The sequence below is a fragment of the Seriola lalandi genome, unplaced genomic scaffold (assembly GCF_002814215.2).
Source record: "Seriola lalandi dorsalis isolate HSWRI2012SDOR001 ecotype SW California unplaced genomic scaffold, Sedor1 jcf7180002052129, whole genome shotgun sequence".
Lineage (NCBI taxonomy): Eukaryota > Metazoa > Chordata > Actinopteri > Carangiformes > Carangidae > Seriola > Seriola lalandi.
The window spans coordinates 511688-534738 of record NW_019522682.1 but is presented as its reverse complement, the minus strand read 5'-3'; the positions used below and the strand labels follow the sequence as shown (position 1 = coordinate 534738).

The 23051-nt window shown below is 41.1% G+C and overlaps 2 protein-coding genes across 5 annotated transcripts in view; one reads left to right on the top strand and one right to left on the bottom strand.

The window, feature by feature from the left end:
• Positions 1–17703, bottom strand: part of stxbp1a (syntaxin binding protein 1a) — a 51520-nt gene extending 33817 nt beyond the window's left edge. For all 4 annotated transcript variants that reach the window (XR_015436812.1, XR_015436813.1, XM_023399947.2 and 1 more), the window contains exons 1-6: positions 17552–17703; positions 5303–5352; positions 4400–4481; positions 4205–4281; positions 3479–3557; positions 1401–1504 (exon numbers count right to left, since the gene is read on the bottom strand). Coding sequence is in view for 2 of the 4 variants with exons in the window: in XM_023399947.2 (XP_023255715.1) it covers positions 1401–1504; positions 3479–3557; positions 4205–4281; positions 4400–4481; positions 5303–5352; positions 17552–17588 (429 nt within the window). In the remaining 2 variants the exon portion in view is untranslated. The remainder of the gene's footprint in view (positions 1–1400; positions 1505–3478; positions 3558–4204; positions 4282–4399; positions 4482–5302; positions 5353–17551) is intronic.
• A 2102-nt stretch (positions 17704–19805) lies between these two features.
• niban2a (niban apoptosis regulator 2a) overlaps positions 19806–23051 on the top strand; it is a 31751-nt gene continuing 28505 nt past the window's right edge. Inside the window, exon 1 of the mRNA XM_023399942.2 lies at positions 19806–20042. Within this exon, the coding sequence (XP_023255710.1) occupies positions 19988–20042 (55 nt within the window). The 5' untranslated portion in view covers positions 19806–19987. The remainder of the gene's footprint in view (positions 20043–23051) is intronic.

Sequence of the window (23051 nt, the reverse complement as noted above, 5' to 3'; positions counted from 1 at the left end):
GCCTCCTCTTTTCTCATCTTCTCCCTTTGTCCACCTTCCTCTCCTCTCTCCTAATCTACTCCCTCGTTTCCTCCCCTTTCCTTTACTCATTTCTCTTCTTTTTTCCCAATCCTCCTCTTTCTCCCCTTGCCTGTTTATTTTTCTCCTGCACTCATCTTTCCTTGTTTCCACTCCTCTGATTTCCTCCCCTCTTCTCTCCTGCATCACTCACTACCACTCCCTCCTCCCATCCCATCTGTCCACGGTCACATGACCACACTCCTGCGCTGCAGAAGGGTCCCTACGTTCGCCTGGCTGCCATTGGCCACCGCCTCCTGTGTGGATCCTGACTCATCCAATGGGGAAAGGGCATCAGCTTGTGGGGGTGGGGCTTTAAGGCAGCATTTTGCCTGGAGCAGAAAACCACTGACTCTGAATTAATTATAGTAGACAAGAGGGGAGCAAAGCATTGTGGGCCGAGCAGCATCTTCAGATAGTGAGAGGGTAAAGGATGGACAGAAGGAGAGGTGAGGGAGATAGAGAGGGGAGGATGAAGGGAGGGGGAAATTAGGAAAAAATATGGTCAGGGGGAGGGAAAGAATAAATATAAAAAGAAAGTAAATAAGAGGAAAAAATAAAAAGCTTGGTGCAAGTGGTGAGCAGAGAGAGTGCAAGCGACGTGCAAAGGCAGGGATGGAGGAATGGCGGGATGAAAAAAACAGAGGGAGGGAGGGAGGGAGGAGGAAAGACATGATGGAGGCAGGAATTTGGAAATTTGGAAATTTAGCAAGGGTGGAGAGGCAGGTGGGAGGGAGGGGAGGCGATGTGACAAGTGTGAGTGTTTCTAGAAGCGTCTGGCAGTAAACAGAGTGACTGGTGAGTCAGCAGCATTGTGCCAAGCCACCACCTGAGTGTGTGTTTGTGTTTCTCTCTCTCTCCCACTCTCCGTCTCTTTTTATCCATCCCCGACGCTAACAACCCATAACCTCACTGTTGCTATTCCTGTCTGCGTCCTTTGCTGCATCTCTTTCCTCCCACCTGTCTTAATCGATCTCTCACTGCTCTTCCTCAAGCTTTCTATCTCTGGATCTCTCTCTTTCTCTTTCTCTCTGTGGTTTTCACTCACAGCCACTAACAAACAATGAAAGTCAACCTTTCATTCACCGCCTTAAGAGGAAAAAAGAGGGGACAATAATTCAAGGGCCAGATGCATAAACGTCTCTCTCTCTCTTTCTCTCTCTCAACCAACCATCTGTTTACATATCAATACTTCACTTGTCAATGAAAAGACCAGCAAAGAAAACATGCAATTTTTCTGACTGTGTCTCATTGATTCGATTCTGAAACAGCCCCCAGAACAGCGTCACCATGCAAGACACACCTCACACACACCACACACACACACACGGCTGGATGTCTACCTGAGACTCGTAGGGCAAGAATGCGATGTTGATCTCCGTCAGAGTCTTTATGGTTTTGGAAGCGCGGCTCTTCACCAGCTCGTTGAACAGAGGATCAGGGCAGGCTGGAGAGGAGGGAAACAAGCAGCAATAGCTTGAGTTTTATATTTTTTATGGCTGATCATTGTTCTCTTATCACAACCGAAACCTTTTATCAGAATGACAGCAACTGAAGGAAAGCAGGATCTAAGGATGTAATAAACAGCTATGTATTTTTGTGCAGAGGGGGATTCCACTTGCAGTGAGGTTTCCAGAGGATGTTTGGTCACAGAAACACTACTGAGTTAACATTGTTGTGGGTGATACACGTCATTCATTTATGATGTTTGTTAGGAGATCCTCTCTTCCTGCGCTTCCTCAAACACACACCTGCCAGACTAGATGATTTCTAATATTATATGTGATGACTGATTGTTTAAACATTTACAGCCACAAAAATGTATTTGTCATCACTCAGGGTATACGAGAAAAATCCGATCACATCGGCTGTTGGCAATTTCACAGGGTGACTATAGGACGATCTGACAATGGGGAGATCACACCACCTTACCCAAAAACCAACACTCACCACTACTGAGAGCGCTAACAACTTTATAAAAAAAAAAAAAAAAAAAAAAAAAAAAAAAAAAAAGTGTCCCTTCAAATACAGTACTGTGCAAAAGTTTTAGGCAGGTGTGAAAAAAATGCTGTAAACTAAGAATGCTTTCAAAAATGGAAGTGTTAGTTTATTTTAATCAATTAACAAAATGCAGTGAATGAACAAAACAGAAATCTAAATCAAATCAATATTTGGTGTGAACACCCTTTGCTTTCAAAACAGCATCAATTCTTCTAGGTACACTTGCACACAGTTTTTGAGATCCACAGATCTTCTGTGGATGTAGGCTTCCTCAAATCCTTCTGTCTCTTCATGTAATCCCAGACAGACTCCATGATGTTGAGGTCAGGGCTCTGTGGGGGCCATACCATCACTTCCAGGACTTCTTGTTCTTCTTTACGCTGAAGATAGTTCTTAATGACATCGGATGTACGTTTGGGGTCGTCGTCCTGCTGCAGAATAAATTTGGGGGCAATCATACGCCTCCCTGATGGTATTGCATGATGGATAAGTATCTGCCTGTATTCCTCAGCACTGAGGACACCATTAATCCTGACCAAATCTCCAGCTCCATTTGCAGAAATGCAGCCCCAAACTTGCAAGGAACCTCCACCATGCTTCACTGTTGCCTGCAGACACTTGTTATTGTACCACTCTCCAGCCCTTCTGCGAACAAACTGCCTTCTGCTACAGACAAATATTTCAAATTTTGACTCATCAGTCCAGTTCACCTGCTGCCATTTTTCTGCACCCCAGTTCCTATGTTTTCGTGTATAGATGAGTCGCTGGGCCTTGTCTCCATGTCGGAGGTATGAGGTTTTGGCTGCACCTCTTCCATGAAGACCTCACCTTGGTAGCAGAGTTTGGCTGTTCCTCACCCAGTTTTAAGCCTCCTACACAGCTGTTTCTGTTTCAGTTAATGACTGTGTTTCAACCTTCATGTGAAATTGATGATCATTAGCACCTGTTTGGTATAATTGGGTGATCATACACCTGACTATAATCCTACAAAATCCCTGACTTTGTGCAAGTGTACCATAAGAATTGATGATGGTTTGAAGGCAAAGGGTAGTAACACCAAATATTGATTTGATTTAGATTTTTCTTTTGTTCGCTCACTTTGCATTTTGTAAATTGATAAAAAATTATTATAATATAAATATTATTCATATTTTTGAAAGCATTCTTAGTTCACAGCATTTTTTCAAACCTGCCTAAAACTTTTGCACAGTACTATATATAAAAAAGCCAAAAAGAAACCCTGCCTATCTGCCACTGAAGCAGTGACAAGGAGAAAAACAAAGTGACACCAGGAAAGAAAACAAAAACATTACTAGATTGTACAAAGCAAAAAGCATAGAACACAAACAATAATAACAAGTAAAAAAGATGAATGACTTCATGACTTGGTGCCGAAGCAGCTCTTCCTGTTTATACTCACAGTCGGTGAAGAAAACGTGGGCTGCCTTGTATTTAGCTGAATGAGGGTCTTTGAAGTCTCCGATGAGGGTGTGGACAGACTGAGGGAGGAGAAACAGAGTCAGACCGTCACGTTCTGCTGAGTATTGATCACAGTTATATGTGCAAACTCGATTAAGCTTTATTGCCACGATGTTGCTGAAGCATTTACATTAACAGGATGAAGGCCTGAGCTAAATTAATAAATCACCATGTTAAACTTGCTAGTCACGCCAGTTAAGCTTATAAGAATTGACCACAGAGACCAAACAGAGCAAAATTAATATTTACTTGTGGAAAAGAAAAAAAAAACAACAACTAATAAAACAAAAAAAAACGAATGTCTTTGAAGCAGCAAAATATGGGAAAACCAGCAGATTAAAACACACTCTTTATATTTTTATCTAATTTCCTCTATTGCCAATTAAATAAATTGTTAAACTTTATATCTTGTCATGCTTTATTTCATTTATTGATTTGCAATTATTTATCTTTCTTTCATTATAGTAACCTATGGGTAAACCATTTATGCTTAAGGTACATTGTGAAACTTCTACAATCTGCTTTGGTAATACTGTAATTTAGTGTCACCAAACTAATTTGAATTTGAAAGAGCATGTGAACGTGTGTGATCTGTCTCGACTGAGTCAACAGCTGTGCGTCTGTATCTTCTCACTATGACTGACAGAGAGGGAGGGAGCATCCTTACCTTCTCTGTGGGTGTAATCAGGTAAATGGCTTCCAGGCTGGGAAGAGGCTCTCGCCGCTTGTTGATGTCCTCCACGACTAGAGGGACAGAGGGAACAAACATGTATGTAAACAGTTACGGTGCTACATACACAAACAGACTACAGGAAAGTGTCACGGTCCAGAGAAACGATAGTGTGTGACCGTCGTGTCTTACTGGTGATGCCCTCTGTCATGATGTCTGTCATCTTGCAGCAGGACGACAACATCCTCATGCTCAGCTGGTCCACAATCAGCGCCTGGCAACAGGGGAGAAGACAGTGACTATACAAACACACTTTATTACTTCTATTACATGTGGCTAACAGTAAAACTGTCTCATTCGATTAAAAGCTCTACAGTAGGGACATTTTGTGGAAACGATTATGGAAAAAGCAAACATGGCAGCTTGCATGTGATGTACAATATCCAGTACAGTCAGCAAGCTGCTGGATTACAACTTAGATTTGGAGTTTTGTCTTAAGTCTTGATAAAAAAGAATATCCCACACACTGCTCTTGCTCAGCATCACAATTTATTGATCATCCTAATGCTTCGGTCTCTCTAGACCTTCGTCAGTGGTAACTTCAACACTTCTAACAACCATGATCTTAAATAAATAATATTCCAATTATCATGTGTGCCCAGGTGTGGGACAAATATTCTCCCAAGGGAGTGTCGTCCAATCATTGACAGTGATTTGTGTGCACTCTTTCATATTATATTCAACATATATATATATATACATGGAAGAGAGAAAGAAAAATATATATAAATATACAAAAACAGTGAGATATCACATGATCAAATCTATTGATGAAATCTATTGAAATCTTTTCTTTTCCAGAATGCACAATATCAAATATTTATATGTCAAAATGGATCAAATACACTTTTACACACTTTTGTCACTTTACAAACTGACGAAGCTGCAGGATTTTGATTTGATTTGATTTGACAAAGTGCTGCAACACTTGTCTGGGTGACATGTCACTAAAATATCAGGATGCAGTCTTCCACATCGCTATTAGACCAACAACTTTTTATCTCTAGCATTTTCTCCTAAATGTGAACTTCTTACCTTCCATTCTCCCTTCTTCTTCACCTTCTTGATTACATCGTTCATAATCTCTGTAAAACAGAATAAAAACAAACACCATCAGGAATCTGAGGGATGCAAGATGATCTGATGAGCGAAGATGTTTTAATGTATTTTGTAAACAGGGAATATCCATGAATACATACAAGAATACAAGAACAGGTGCTATTTCCCCCAAGTAAGCTAATACCCCACCTTCACAACTCCTTCATATTCATTTGAACAAATGTTAACTTACAATAACTAAATAGACATCAGGGGGATATAGCGTGTATGACAACACCTGCAGGCCTGATTTCTACCACAGTGACAGCTGATGTCATATCACTTGTTGTATCCAAAGAGAGATTTTCATTTTTATTTCTGCATGATATTTCTGTCAATATTTTCAATAATATTGGAATCACAAATGCATAATTACAATAATCCATATGTTTTAAATACATATACTGCAATGATAATGTTAACCATGTTCTAAATATGGAGAACAGTCACGCTAAGAAAATAACAAAAATAACTGTATTTAGGAATAAAATAAAGAATAAATACACATAGAAAATCCTTCAAAAAACACTGACAATCATCAGCAACATGTTATTGTTTTCCTGTAGATGTAAAAAGTAAAAAAGTAGAAAGTAAAGTACTGCTATGAGATATATATTTTTTAGTAGTTTTAGGGATAACATGATTGCGTCAGAATCAATGAGTTTATTCTTACAAGTCAGGATTGTATTAGTCTACAATAAAGTATAAAAGCATGAATAAAAACCAGTGGAAATTACCAACATTATCCTGTCCTACTAGTATAGGTTAATAAATCCCATAATGCAATTCTTTCACTGGAGGAAAATAACGTGACAAAGTCAAATATGGCCTGCAACAAGGTCACTGAGCACAGATCTACACTAGTGGAATAAATCCTGTTGATGAGGAGTGATTAAAAACTGCTGGGAAGTGATTCTGCTTTGATTTCAAAGATCTACATGTCGAAAATAATCTCATCCACTGCGAGGTCACATCGCGATGGCAATGTTTATACGGCAGCAACTGATATTGGCCTGATCATCGTGCCAGCAATCTGCCAGCCGTATTAGGATAAATCCATTTAGGGTGAATTACTGTTTAACATCATGCTGGATCACTGTGAATATAACCCGCTAAGCCCTTCGGCTGGTCGCTAAAACCTGAGGCCACAAAGATACTGATGGCTTACCACAGATTAAAAAGGACTCGCACAGAAAAGATTACAGATCACAGAACACACATCGAGTAAAAATCAGGGATGTGTTTACTTGAGTCAGCGCTTGTGATTTCTGCCTCCTAAAAGAAAACATTAATAAAGTCTTCCAGGCGATGAAGACAGTAGCTGCTCATTGGCTCTTTTCACAGCAAGAGGGTGCAGCTGTACGCAAGCAATAGGATAGATAGATAGATAGATAGATAGATAGATAGATAGATAGATAGATAGATAGATAGATAGATAGGATGGCTGAAAGGAAGCATAGATGGAAAATTAGGAAGCGTGACAAAAAGGATAGCTAGGATGGATGAAAAAAGAAAGGTTAGACAGATAGACAGACAGAGCTCACCTCCTGTGAGTCAGAGGAACTGTATCTGACCTCCTGTGGGACATATGGTCTAGGAATATTATTCTCACTAAATGACAGAGATTCCCTGACTCAGCTTCAGTCTATTCCCAGCGTCTTTTGTGTCCTGTTCATTTAGCTGCTGTCTCAGCAAAGCAGCAGCAAATACAAAACCAAAGAAACTTTTATTTTATTAGGGAGCAAACACTTTGGATGTGGAGTTTTTGAAAAATCTGTGCTAAAAGTTCAAAGTAATGGTTGTAAAATTAAAGCTCATGTTCATTCCTTAAAAAATCAACTTGTTTTTTTCATCCAGCGGCACCTCTAGGCCACAGGATGAGACACTACAAACAAAGCAGCGGTGGGGAAATCCGTCACACGTGTTCCCTTTTCCTCTGCTGCAGCTGATGTGTTTTCTCTGGATCTGTGCTGCAGCATTTTTCTGATAGAGCTGCAAGAATGAAAATCTCCAGTCCCTGAACAAGTATATTATAAACTCATATTTAAAAAAGATGATTAATTAATTTGAAATATGCCACACTCATTTTTGTCCAAGATACAGTCTCTTACACATAGATGTCGATTAACAACACCATAACTAAGATTTTCAATGGGCTGCTTTCATTACTACTTCCTGTTTTAACACCCCTGACAGCCAAACTCTAGTCAGTGTTGTTGTTAATCTGGGAGAATACACACACGAGCGTGTTCTAGCCTATCATGTATGTTGTGTTGAATATTAAAGCTACACTGACATTATCTTTATAAAAAACAATAATGGGTCAAATTATCAAAAGATGTCTCTTGTAGTGATGGACCCACAGAGAAGTACCACCCGACTCTGCAGCTCCCTTTAGCACTACAGAGCATTTTAGCATCTTTTAGCTAATTGTTTTGGTTTTCTGGCCCATTAACTCCACTCTCGTCCCCTTTGCTCCCAGTAGCACCAGTAGCACCAGGCAGCAAATAAACTCTGATAAACCCTCTGTGCGATACTTGCCCCGAACCTCAAAAACAAACAAAAAAAGTTAGCTAGTGGCTAACTGCATCTGTTAGCTAGCTAGACACAGTTAGCAACTAGCTAACAGTTTCTGCCAAAATAGTGGAGCATTTAACAGCAACAGGGACAGATATTTTATATAGAGGTTGGTGGAGGCCAAAACCAGAGCTAAAAGGAGAGTAAATATTGTTCTTGAATTGATTAAGAGAATGATGTTCTGTGTCTGCTGCATGAAGTCGATCTGTGTGAATTGTTCTGCACAATTTTAAAGCCCCATTTAATCTACCTGACTGTGTGGTCACGTGCAAACTGTCTTGAGCTGATTTTTCAGATCACAATATATTTTATCTTATTTTTGGTCAAATGTGAAAGGTTTTATCTGTCTAGTTTAATGTAGACAGCCGAAATAGTCTGCAACCTCAGGAATTGTGTGACATCTTTCAGCAAAACTATTTATCTCTATTGTCTTCAATAATGAGCTGTGATTACATTGATCCATATTTCCAAAGCTATTCTCTCACTCCTCTCGTTCATCTCCTGTGTTAGCTTCACTAAGTCATGTAAACAATGAAACTATGATGATGAAATAGTTGAAGTACACACACTCGTAACTGATAACTGGGAATGGAGACAGCACTGTAGATTTTTCCTTTCTGACCTCCAGATAGAGGCACAACAATACAGACACACACCAGTCAGACAGAGGGGAAGGGACCTGAACAAACACAGCGCAACAGCTGTGTCAACCAAACAGGCAGAGTGGTACAGACACACACACACACACACACACACACACACACACACACACACACACACACACCCCTTTGGAGTCTCATATGCTCTCTTACATCCAGTTTAACAGGATACACATCCTCATGGCGGAGCAGGGAAGAAAACGAAGACAGAGCGAAGGCATAACAGAATTTTACTGTCAGACTTTCAACAAAATCTAAAAGGGTCTGATAAATTACAAAACACATTGTAATATACCTTCTTTTTTTTTTTAATTTAAGGACACCAAGCAACAGGATTTTTTTTTCTTCAAATTGACCTCACTCAGAGAATCTCACCCACATTTAGCCACGATAAGAAACTGTGTGATGTGTTACTGTACATGATATTGCTGATTAGGTCAATGTACTCCCCTCCCAGCCTTGACGCTACATGCGGCAGTGAAGAGCTGGCAGTTTCTCCCTTTGACTCGTGGATCTCCCCCTTCAGGGACTTTCACCTATGAGTACATGACCCATTTTTTTTCTCTGGATCTACGCTTCACCGTAGCATCACTCCCGAGAGACGCTGACACTGACGATCTTAAAGAGACAGGCAGACATTTCAGCCGGGCTCGTGCTGAAATACAAGGACAGCTTTCACCGTGGCTCAGCTGAGAGACTTTTTTGATTTTGTTAGACAGAAAAACACTTGAAGCTTCACTTGGAGGGTCTCAATTTCTGTGAACAACAAAGGACACATGAAGCCACATCGCTATCATTGTCCATCAATAAAACTCTGCTAGTGATGGGTGACAAGGTGTCATAAGAGATCTGCAGAATACTGTAACGAACAAAATGGAGGAAAAAAACATGGGTGGTACTTTGCCTGAGACCATTATTTTCTATATTGAGACACTATGGATATATTATTGTGTTTAACATGGAGCTGAAATGATTAGTCAGTCGGATTATTAGTTGCTTCACTGAAAATCAAATAAAAAAGTATTTTTGTTTGTGTTTTATGTGATTGGAAATTGATTACAGTTAGGTTCTTGGACCATTCATCCAGCAATTTAATCAGTTTAAGACATCTCTTTAAGCTCTGGTAACTTGCATGACATCTGACAATTTACATCTGTCATTATGTTTGACATTGATGCAAATAATCAACTGATCAATCAAACTGATAGTTGAAATAATTGTTAGTTGCATCCGCTGTTTAAATGACGATCCTGCATTCAATTTATGCTAAGCAGTTAATTAAAATCAAATAGATTCAAAAATGTAAACCAGTGATAAAAGACTACATGAGAGTACCGATCTTTAAACCAAAAGCTTCTCTGCTATTCACAGCCTGGTCAGACCGGCCTGCAGTTACATAACAACCTAACCAGCCACAACCAGCACAAGTGGGTTGTAAGAAAAGCAGAAGAAGATCATGAGTTTGGAGCTACTCTGGACTCCCACATATATCCAGTTAGAGGTCAGAGGTCATGTTGGCTGAGGAGAGGTCATGAGGAGCCTTTCCCATGACCTGAGATGATGTGCAGGAGCAGAGATGAAGCAGAGTCATGAGACCTGAGTGCAGACACTCTGAAATTCTCCTGCCACAGATACTGTATATTAACAGTAGTGGACTGATCTCTGGTGAACGTGTTGACTCTCATAGACGTACATCAGCACAGCCTGAAAGCTAAACAAACAGGGTGCGGGCCTAGCAGTGTTGTGAAAGCATCAATCAACATCAGCATGACAACACAGCAAGGATCAACATACTAATATACATCTCATGTCAGATCATCACCTACTGAGATATAAATATTTGGTGTGTAAAGGCATGAAGACATTCTGTGTTGGCACAGACGAGAAACGAGACGTTCAGGCCAGGTTGCATGCAATACACTTGTTACACACATGGAGCTGTCAGCCACCTTTGTTCACCTGACAGCTTCGGACAGGAGCTTCTCTGAGAGGATCCGAGGGGAAACTCAGATGAACAGCTGCCATTATCTATCAACAGCAGTCACTAATGCAGCAACATTTTCACACAAAAAATGCCACTTAAGAAATGTCAGTTGAAAAAAGCTGCACAGATTGACTATCTCTCCATATTTTCTAATCATAATTAGGTTACTGACAACAGTTGACAAAATCAATTTCACAAAACATGGTGCTGTGAAACATCTGCTCAACATCAGGCACATCTCTAAACTCTAAACTCCAAGCTTGTTTTCCTACATAGGAAATTAAGAATACATAAAGAGCCAATGAAGACATATTAATTGAAACCCTGCATTACATTTTCATTATGTCTCAAATATAATAGTTTTTGAGTATTTACATGACAAAAATCCATCCTTGTTTTCTTTCCCTGGATGCTGGAGTATTTTTGTTGACTCATCGTGCACTCATAGACGTATTCATTAATGTTTCCTGACAAATCTAATCTGGAGCATCTCGCTAACCCCTTCCATCAAATTACTTCTCTCTCGTCATCCATGCTTGTGGGCCATAGTATCTAGCGGAGCAATATTGTGTGTTGGCATGTCAGAAAAACTGTTTATATATCCAGAGGAGTGTGGTTGTGCTCCATTTTATTCATTTCTCCCTTGTTCACAGACTCCTGATCTAACAACACAGGTGAGGAAGTGTGCGGGGGTGGAGGCCAACAGTCCTCTACAGAGACTCCCAGCTCACTACAGCGCACACATTATGAGCAATCAAATAAAATCCCTGAACAATTTAATCAAGTCCCTCTTGTAATTATACCCCAAATATTCCATTTTAATCTGAAATACCTCACATTATGGAAACTAAAGATACCTTTTCACTGTCTTTAAAGACTAAATGTTTATCAAAAGGGTCAGTGGTTAATCATTTTACTAAAATCAGATAATTAATGCAATGAATTAATTCATAAATTCAAGGGGCGTTTACTGTGTCCTGTTTTTTAAGCGTTCTCTACAGTGCTTGCGGTGCAGTCTAAATGAAGCTGGGAAACAATCCATGGTGGTGAAAACGGCAGACAGTATATAACAGACTATAAGAAAGCAAGTGATGCATTGTGATACCGCAGGCTGCAGCGACCTGGCTGGAGCTCTGTCTGACAGTCTGAGTGCTCTGCAGTCTCATCCAGCTCAGCTGTGCTCCTTAATGTACAGCAAAAAAAACAGCCAGAATTCACTATCAATTGTATTTTGCTTCTTACAGTTAGCATAACAACTTGACACATCACCATCATGTCATACTATCCTCTCCCTTTCCCTTTTTCTCCTTAATCTGCTTTCCCTCTTTCTGTTTATGTCGCTTGAGGACGAGAGCATCTTGGCCGACGCTACTTGGCTCTCGTACAGTACCGATCTCCTATAAGTAGATATTTCTGTAACACTGTGTTAAATTTGCCTGCGCTGTATGTGTGTGTGTATGCATATAAGAGGAGGATGGAGAGAGCGGTCACGTGCTGCCGAAAAGAGTGGGAGGGAGAGGACGTCTGCCAGCTCTGACACAGCACTCTTCCTCAGTGAAAGAGAAGGCGAATTCATTAAGATTATGAAGCACTGTAACCTTGCATTAGAGAGCTCTATTTCAGCCAGTTCTTCATGCTCTGTAAACACTGCGACATGACATTTCGCCATGGATTTATTTGAGTGTGAGTGTGTGCGGCGTGCCTGTGTATTTATTGTGTGTGTGTGTGTGTGTACGTGTGCGTGTGTGTGTTCTATGTAGGCCCAGGGGCTGCAGGCACTGCGTCAGACACTGAACCCAGACGAGTGTGTGACGCTCTGGTTCAGTGATGCTTCCAAGGTCAGCAATGCTTTGTATGTGTATGCGTGTGTGTTCATCTGTAAGTGTGTATGTGCAAATAAGTGCATGTGTCCTTCTCTGCTTAACCTTCCTCCTTCCTTCTCTTCACAAAGCCCTACACAGAGAGGCATAAATACACACCAGCATGCTTAAAAAGGCCAACGTTTTGTGAAACCTGCTTAATTCCTAGCAATGAGTAAAATGAGAAGATCGATGCCATTCCCAAATCTTTGTTTTAGATGCAGAACTGGAGTCAGGACATACGAAGTCTATCTTACCATAAAGACTGGAAACTGGGAGAAACAGGTAGCCGCTATATAAGGCTTAAAAATGTACCTACCAGCACCTCTAAAGGTCACGGATTAACACTCTCATGTCTTTGTCTGTCTCATTTGTTTAATCTGAACATTAAGATAAATGTAAAAATTACAATTTTTGGATTTAGGGGGTGTTACATGTTGGAGATAACCAGTTTATCTGCACCACAGGGTTTGATTTCGTTCTTTGTACAGGAATGATAAATCTAAATCTGGGGAAGACTTTGGGAAGCTGCACAGTCACTGTTACCAGCTGTTGTTTACCAAGAAACTGAACTTTGGACAGAGCTTGCTGTTTCCTCCTGCTTCCCGTCTTTATGCTAAGCTAGGCTAACTACATTCTGCCTGTAATTAAAGAAGCTGTTTGCTTTGCTATTGCTTCAGCCAATGTTAGCATTAACAGCTGTTTACTTACCAGTCTTGCCAAGAGCTTCAGCCATTGTTGTGTTTACAATATAAAATGTTATAATACGCCCTCTGAGCAGCCAAACTTCCAGACTATACACTACAGTGAATCACTATCAGAAAGTGACGAGACAGTCCGCCCAGAGCAGAGCTAGCTAGTTAGCATGCTAACTTCAGTAGGAGAAAAGAAGTGATAGGAATAGAAGCAAAACAAGAGAATTGCTTTCCACAGCTGAACACAGCTTCAGTGAGCAGACAAATGAAGTTTGATGCTGAACTTGCAACTTTTCTTCTAGAGTAAGTAAACAGCTGTTAATGCTAACGCTGGCTATGTAGCAACAGCTAAACTTGCGAATAGCTCCTGTAATGCAGAAACATGAGAGGGCTATAAATTTCCTCATTCTCAATAAGACAGAAAATGCAGAAAAGACAATAAGAATAAGAATACTTATTTAGTCTTACTTAATATACAGCACATACTCCTTACTAACAGTATCTAGTGTATTTTCAGTTTAGCTCTGGATTCACAGACTTATCCTTGACCCATGAAAATAGTAACGCAAGTGTGATATGCTTCGACAGGTGGATTTCAGGAATCTGATTAATACCACAAAGAGAAAATATGAGCGTATATGTTCACAGCGGTATTTATGTTTAATAAACAGCTACTGACAAGAGTCCCGTTGGCCGACTGGTGTAAGACAGTGACCGTGATATCGCAGGTTGTTGTTGCATGCTACACCCTGTCTGTCTATCATCATCTCCTGTCAGCTCTCTACTGTGCATCAAATTAAGGCAAAAAATTTCACAAAAAAACACTTAAAAAAAAAACACAACTAATGTGCACATTGTAGCTGTGTCAGCCAGAATAAAAAGCTACTAGTTAACCACATGCCATTTCAACCACTATAAGGTTACAATGAAGTTGAACAGGGTGATTACTGATGACTTCTTTGTCACCTGAATGAAAATGGGCCAGTTATGATTCACATAGATATTTTTAACCCTCAGACTTACTGTAGTTACATCACTGTGTGCACATAAGTGTATAGCAGAGGATGTATTGGTAGCAGTATAGTTAGCTCAATTGATATATTTTATCTGTGGACAATCGCATTACTTGTACCTCTTACACAACTACAGGATGATAATTAATATGTATGCTGAACGCCGGGTGTTGATTCAGCAGCACTGCATGTGCAGTATGAACCTCATGACCCTGTATGGGAATCAGCAGCTAAAGACAATGAATGAATGAAAGTAGGGATGGGCAACTAGACAATACAATTTATATTGTAGATGATATTAATTTGTCTGTGGTCAGAGAAATCCCACAATGCTTTATGGTTTTATTGCATTTACGGGAGTTTTGCAGAAATGTGATGAAGTATTTTGGTTTGTAAGTGATTTGTTTCAGTTGATTAGCCAAAAACAGACATTCCCATCTGGTTATGTTATCTATAAACAGTTTTCAATTAAATTTACAGAAAGTCCACAACAGTACACATCAATACCATGATAGAAAATTACATATATTGTCGTACAAGATTTTCTCCATATAACCCACCTCTAAACAATGAATGAATGAAAGATGGGACTTGATTCCCTGGGTAGACATAAAATAAGTCAGAACGGCACAGAATAACACGAGCACCTGGATAATATAATGAAATCCAGTACAACAGGACTGAATGCATCATACAGTACAAGTGTTCATCTCCAGAACATCAACTACTTAATATTGTTTCTTTGTAATCACAGGAGTGTAATTGCAGCACTTCCTCGGGTTCATCAATCTGAGCAGCAGCATCATTTCGAAATAAATCTCCTCCAGCTCAGGTTGTTGGTGACTGATGAGAGCCTCTCCTCATCCACCCTCATTTTCCTTCTGTTGCTCTCTGGGACTGATGCTCATATACAGTCATGAAAGGGGAGGGTGAAGCTCTGCTTGCTGCCCATCCCCCCTCCTTCATCCTGGCTGCTATATCCACTGCTGCAGAGAGGACCCATGATGGTGTCGCCCTCCCTCTCTGCCCCCACCACCTCCACCAATCCCATCCCTGCTTCACCTCAGCCAAACAGAGCACAGGTGTTGCCTGCTGCGTCCCTGCCTTTACCTACTGGGAAACATTCACAGAGTGTTTACGTTGTTCTAGAAAGGACGCTCCACTCCACAATGGGAGCTTGCACGTGCCCGCCTTTAGTTTTACAAACCGGGTTATGTAATTGTCAGTTACAAGGCCTTAAATAATTAAATAAAGCGGAACATGCACGGATATTTGGCATGTGAAGCTGTATTGTGTAACACTGTAGGTGCTCAGATGATATCATTTTTTATAAAATTTCTGTCTCGTAATGTGATGCATAAAAATGCAGGTCTGTGCTCCCATTAATTCTAATTCTCAACTACAATATAGCACTAGGCCAAACACTATTCCCCAGTCATCTATTAAAATATCTGCTATAACTCCACAGCATGATGGGCCAATAATTCTTATCATGACAATATGATCATATCATGTTTTACACAATTTCATTGGTAAAAATTACAAATGAGCAAAATAAGTCGATAGAGTTTTTGGTTGAGACATGTGAATGGGTTTTTCAAATCACAGGCACTATATAATTTCTTTTTTTTTTTTACATGGTGTGACATTATAATACTTTTATAATATTTTTTCATATCCTCCAGCACTTCTCATTCACAGCTAATCATAACAATATATCATTATATTTATTATATAATTTAATACTTTTGGCTTCAAAGTGAATTTGCATATTTTGGGGAGTTTGTAATAATTGGTGGTTGAGGATCAGGTCTTGCTCCATGTGGGAGGTCTGATTCCTGGCCAGAGCACAAACCTTTTCACCCTCCATCATATCATATCACAGCAGTGTGTGTGTGTGTGTGTGTGTGTGTGTGTGTGTGTGTGTGTGTGTGTGTGTGTGTGTGTGTGTGCGCGTGTGTGAGACGAAGGAGGTGGATGTGTATTAGTGTGGGGGTGGGGGCCTAAAAATTTGCAGCAGTACCCATGACAAATGAAACACCAATGAGCCTGATGAGATTTGGGAGATGTAAAGATTCAATAGGCTATTCTCACTGACAGGGAGTGAGACATTACTACAGAGAGGCCGTGTGGATGTGAGTTAGTGAAATGTGAAACCGAATCAATAAGACGAACAACAGATATCAAGTGAAGCAGATCCTGCAGCACGGGCAGGGCACGTTCCCAAAAAATTTGGAAAACATGCAGCTGAAGAAATCACGGCAACCATCACTTATATATCAGGTACGTGCCTTCACACCCATTGGTCTCTGTGACGCTTTACTGTGCAGGCCTGTCTGACATTATCACGACCACCAACACTTGCACCCAGTTGACCCTCCTGAGGAGAATGGAGCTGCGCCTCCATGTTCAGGCCTGCATCAGCCCCACACACCGACACCGCAATAAATGATTCTTCATGACCCATTCAGACACTGGACAGTCGCGTCCACAGCGTCCTAACGACGCAGGATTACACAGACTGGCGCAACACCAGGAAAGGGCACGGTGATGATGATGATGATGGTGATGATGATGATGATGATGATGATGAAAGGGCATTCACTGGTCGTTAGTGGACGGTAGCTCGTGTACAGATAATGCGGAATTTCTCGGGTAGCGGCCTCTCAAGCCAACTTTCCTCTTGGATACAATCCGCCATTAACGTGAACCACAGCTGACAGCAGCTCGTTTCAGCAGTGAGGCGCTCCGGTGGAGGAAGGGTGTTTTACGCAACCGATTCATGCTCCATCAGGGGGGTGAGGCACTGCTGAAACCAGGGAATCCCACGGATGGAGAGTGTTAATGTCCTATCACATTATAATCAATAGCATTGCATTAGATTATTGGCTATGATTAGCTATAGCCAAGGCGTGAGTCTGCAGCATCGTGTGGCACAATATTCATGCAAAAACACGGTTTATGATGCAGCTCCGAGGCAGCGCAGTTTATTCCTGAAATAAACGCTGATTGAGGCTAAAAGGGCGTATGTGGGCTGCCTTTCCCTCCAGGCTTTTTGCATTTTCATGGAGAATGCTGCCTACATTTTCTATCAGTGGGCCAATCACCGCTTGTTAGAGCCTTTTTCAGGTCTCCGCAGCCTGAAATACAATTGCGCATCCGCGCCGCAGCAGCCCGGTGTGACAACCCAGCCTCTGCAGATTACCTACAGCTCCCTTACTACACGGCTGTGTTTTACAATAGGATGAAATGAAGCACCAACAGCACCACCTTCATCATCACCCAGATGTACTACCAGCCGTCCGCATCCTGCTAAAAGAACACACACAAACACTGCCGCATTTGCACACATACTTCACCACATTTAGAATAAAATAATAATAAAACAAATGATCTTACTTTCGCCGACCACCGCCTTTAATCCGATAGGTGCCATGATGCTGCTGAGTTCTGGACCGAGTGATCTCCCTCTGCTTCCTCCCTCTCTCTCTCTCTCCCTTTCTCTCTCTCTCTTTCCCCCTTCTCTCCGCTCACCTCACATCGCTGCGGAGGAGCCTCCAGTAGGAAACGTCACTGCGTATCCTTCCGCATCATCCCCTCGTTGGTGGTATTGGACGTTTGGCTGCGACTGCGTTTTATTATCTTGAACTATTTACTGCAGCCGTCCTGGATTAGGTCTGTGTTATTAACAAAACACCAGCTACAGCCTTCTACTTGTTCTTAAGTCCCCAACTTAATGTAGCCTATCCTATGTTCAGCCATATATATATGTTAGAGCCTACTTTCTAGAAACGTGCCATTCATCGAGTGATCGGTGCAATATAGGTTAGTATGTATTTGCTTTAGATACCAGAGGGTGTGAAAACAATCACTATAAGAGTCTCTATTAGTCATTTGTTTGGTTTTTCTTGTTTTTTGGTCATTACTGACACTGTTTTAATGGGTGGAGATATGGCTGCTGTAATTATTGTTTTTATTCCTGATAAGTTCCCACAACCCAAGACTGTCTTCAAAACCCCTATTTTTCTTGAACAATGTCCAAAATAGTGATGTGAAACACAGAAAGGCACCAAATCCTGGTACCAGACAGACTGAAATCAGTGAGATTAGCAACTTTGCTTTATCACTGCAATCGTTCGTTGAAATTGCCAATTAATTGACTGTTGATCAGCTAATGAAGTTATGTCTGTTTCAGCACCAGTGGAGCTGACTCATGTTAAAGGCACAGTATGTAACTTCTGCTGCTAGGAGTCTCTTAATCAATACAATAACAAAGAGGTGAATGAAACAGCATGGGATGATGGGAGTTGTTGTTTTCACCATTATTACCCTAAAGCTCAGTCTTTCAGGAAATCAAACCGTCACTGAAGTTTTTACTGGAAGCCAAATTATCCGCAGGCATGTCCTGCTCTCCATAACATACGGACCAGAGGATTAAAACCAGTGAACAAATAAAGCAGTAAAATTGAGTGATATGCCGAAGCTCTTCTGCGGACACAGGAAGTCTCCAGCAGCTGGGAGCTGAGCTGTCCAATGACTAAAATCCTTCATCTGGTTAAGATATATAGTTGGTGTAAAAAGTGTATGTGGCTTACAACTAGATAAAAGTACATTTTGAGCTTCTGCCAGGCAACTACAACACCCACAAATGCATGTGCATAGGGCATGCGACGTCACTGACAGGCGAGCAAATGAAACAGACCATTACCATGATAGAAATCACGTAGTTCTCTGGTTTGAGAATTGCTGGAAACATTTGGGATAATGTAAGTATACAACTCAAAAATATATGACATAGATGTAGTGATTTTTAAACATTTTAATGTGGAAAAGTTACATATTATAGCTTTAATGCAAAGGCTATTGTATAGGTTTAAAGAATAGTTGATTAATTAATGCACCTTCTTCATATGGACCAGAGCAGCTGTTGCCAAACCGGGACAGTAAACAATGAATTCCTAACTCACTGATTGCCTGTAGTTTATCTGAATATTAGACTAATTTGGTGACTTTCACATTGAATTTGACTTTGGACACTTTAAATGTTTTAAAGGACCATTGGACATTATGAGTATAGTGCACTTGGTCTCCTATTAAAGGTTGAACTATTTCACAACTATCTACTCTGAGCTTTAGCATATTTTTTTTTATCTAAAAAAAAAACCCAAACATTTATTGGCCTAATACAGAGCCGTTTCAGTATCAAACAGTCCACACGGGGGCAGCATTTACCTTCATGGAGGAACACACCAACACTGGGAATCATGGATAAACCCTTTTCCTCACTGGGCAGAACCTCTAATAGAAATCAGCTCATTTTGGCTCCATGGCCTTTATTAAAATCAATTAAATCCAGGATGGAGAATCATTTCAAAATAAGGCACACCATTACCATTACGGTGTTTTTAATGCCACCTTCATGGATTATAAACTTAACGCCGAATAAAAAAAATCACAATCACGCGCACAGTAAATATTGAATGTATTTTATTATTACTGTAAGCTCCTGGTTCTGGCCACACCCTTGGCAGGGCCGACTGAACACGTTGGACCAGTGATGACTCCCAGAGGGTGTGTCCTGCCGCTGTGAAACAGAGCAGCGTTCACCTCCTCCTCGCCGCCTCGCCTCAGTCCGCCTCCTCCCCCATTAGAGAGAGCGGGAGCGAAGAGAGAGCCGTGCGCCTCCCAGCAGGACAGTGAAGTGCTTTCTCAGCGGCTCAGGACGGATATCTGAGACTGCTGCGAATATCACCAAAGCCCTGTTTCCACCTGGAGTACAACCTGTGAGCAGCTATATATATATACCTGCAGGATCTGTTAGGCTCTCCTGGAACCATGGGGGACGTGGTTTCCTCGCACCTGGATGAGAACAGGCGGGAGATGATTACAGGTAAGAGAGAGAGGAGTCTGAGCTGTGTGCAGACAGTTTCTCACACACTCAAGTGGCTTCAAAGTTATTTTGATCATATCCTAAAGAGCACTGAAATGTCTATACAGTTTGTAACAACTTTATTAAGTTTTAATGTCCTGCGGTAGAGATATCCCCACACGCCAGAATTTCCTGAATCACAGCCTGTAAAACTCATGCTTATGTGTTGGAGTGAACTCTATTTTAGATTAAACCAAACTTCCTTTAAACTGAGCTGTCTGTCTAACCTGAGGGGAGAAATCCACTGAAACCCTTTGTGCAGGAATTGCGCATAAAGTCTGACTGTAATATGTGTTGAATGACTTCTCCCTGGCCTGTTCTCCTCTCATTTATAACAGTGTATTGTTGCTCTGCTCCACTCACAGAGCTCCTCTGAATCCCAGCTCTGCTGCAGGCCTGTTTCTCAGAGATAATAAGTAGGTTTCCCAACGGGAAGCATGTTTGTATAAGTTTGGGACTGGCTGCTATTTAGGTCTCAGATTGCTCCAGCCTCCCACTGTGCACTGTGCAGGTCTGTGTGATTATTTCAGCAAGGCAGTGGGAGCAGAGGGAGGCAGAGGAAGAGTGCAGGGATGTGTAGATGCTTCCTTGGAATTATTAGACTGTCATCGCTAGAAGCAGTTTGACAATGAATCACAGGTTCAAAGTAACTCAGGAGAAGGGACAAGACTGGCATGCTTTTTTATGTTTGAGTTGGTGTTCAGATCCTCTCGTGCTTTCCAGGAACTGTCACTTTAGGCGGGGATAGGATGTTCCTACAACTTCATGATTGTAAATGTGTGTGTGTGTGTGTGTGTGTGTGTGTGTGTGCTGGCACTTGCATGAAGAAACCACTTCCAGAAACCAAAGATTATGTTCTTGAGGTCCAGACACTGAGTTTGTTTGTTGTTGCTTCTTTTTGTGAATGAGACAGAGAAACACTCTCAGAAATAGTTGAAAACAGGAAGAATAACAGGGTTCGAGGCTGCCACATCTGGTTATGGTTTGTTTCTCTGGTTTCATCAGTTGTGTTTGTTATTGTGTGTTTGACTAGACTGGGGCCAGAATTGTCGAAACAGTGCAGCAGCAGTAGTATTAGTGAAATGATCGAAATAAAGACTCATTTAAATCAAGGACAAGTGTGGAATATTCTCTGGTTCTATCTTTCTAAAATGTGAGGATTTGTTGCTTTTCTCCATTTTATATCATTAGAAAAAATTATATATCTTTGACTTTTAAACTTTTTACTTTTTTTTTTAAACAAAACCTGCTATGTGAAGATGTCGAACTGGACTCTGGGAAATTTTGATGGCTATTTTTAAAGACAAGAGAAAAGTTTGGCCTACTTGGGAAATCTGTGACTCTTTTATATTACACAATAAAAACATAAACTTCTGAACCGCTGAATACACAAGCACCATCATTTTAAGTTTTCAGCTAGAATACCTAAAATTGTGCAACATTTCTTTCTTCTCAGTCTTTTAAGAACCAGATACATATGGAGTTGAGTCAGAAGAGGAGGCTTTAGGTGAAGCTGCAGAGGTAAAGCAGGTACAAACATGTCGCAGGATTAATAGCTGAAACTGCTGTCTGGGTCTCACACACCCTCCCTCTGTGTCGTCTCTCTGAAGATCGTTTGTTGTCTCCTTTGCACGTACGGATGAATTGCATGTCCTTTAAAGTACTAGGTTCAAATCTTCTTTGGTTTTAGGTGTGCACATGGTCTGTGTGTGTGTGTGTTTGTGTTTGTGTGTGTGTGTGTGAAGACTACTCAGCATTTCTTCACTGGGAGTTCTGTTTGGACTGTGCACCTCCCTGCAAGGTGATTTCTTCATCCTCGCTGCCTAAGCACATTCTCACAAAATGATCTCCTCCCTCGTGTGAGCCTACACAACAGAGATGCACATACACATACAAATGCAAATCAGAACTGTGGTGGTCACCCACACAGTCTATGTCCCATCATCCCTGCCTAAGAGAGACGAGCTTATCTGCTCGTTTTTCCCACACACTAACGCTGCCGGTTTCAGCCGTAAGGAAGATCTTGCAGAACAAGAAAGAAAGCGCAGGGAGTGAATGATGCAGAAGACATGAGGCGTCAACTTATGTCAGCATCTTAGTCATGCCTTTGATGATAAGTAACATTTCTGAAGACAGGTTATTTGGCTAAAATGCTACTCCGTCTGCTTCAACACAAACTGATCTTGGTTTTTCAGTCAGAAGTGTTACAGTTGATGCTGCTTGTACACTGCTTTGTGTAGCGCAGGTGCTGGTGGACTACAGAGATATACAGTATTCAAGTGAGACAATCATAACCCCCGAAAGACGGATGAAGTTCAGCCTCTTCTGCTAGCTAGCTTCTATCGTCAACTCAGTGGGTTTTCCCAATGAGGGTTTGTTTCTGAACAGCTGAAACATGTTCTGTGTTTTCTGTCTGTATTCAGAGGAAATGAAGTATCTACTCCTGTGCTTCATAGTAGAATTTGAACATACAATCTCATGAGTAGTAGTGGTTTGTGTTTATGGTCCTGGCAGGAACAAGTGGGCAATAAATCAATATAATATTGTCTGAGATTTATTCAACGTAATATGAAGATATACACCATCTTAAACATGCTCTCCTCCAGGCCTCTAAAGGCGCCTACATACTGTGAGATTTCAGCAGTATTATCAGTTTATTCGAGGCCACACTGTACGACATGGATATAATAAACTTATAGTGCGACATCAGTTTCGACGTGTGTAGAATGCTGCATTCCTGTCGGTCGGTTAGTAGATTACATGACTGTATATTGAGATTGAGGTATTTGTTTGTTTGGGTCAAAGGACGGTTGGTCAGTGAATCCTACTGACTTTTCCTGCAGCACCACTATGACGTTGGCATTTTTAGCAGGAGGAACCGCCTCATTGACAGAGTGCCGTCAGCAGAGCACAAGGAGATGGAGAATATGTGCTGGAGCAGATAGAGGGATACAGTCAAACTTTTTTTTT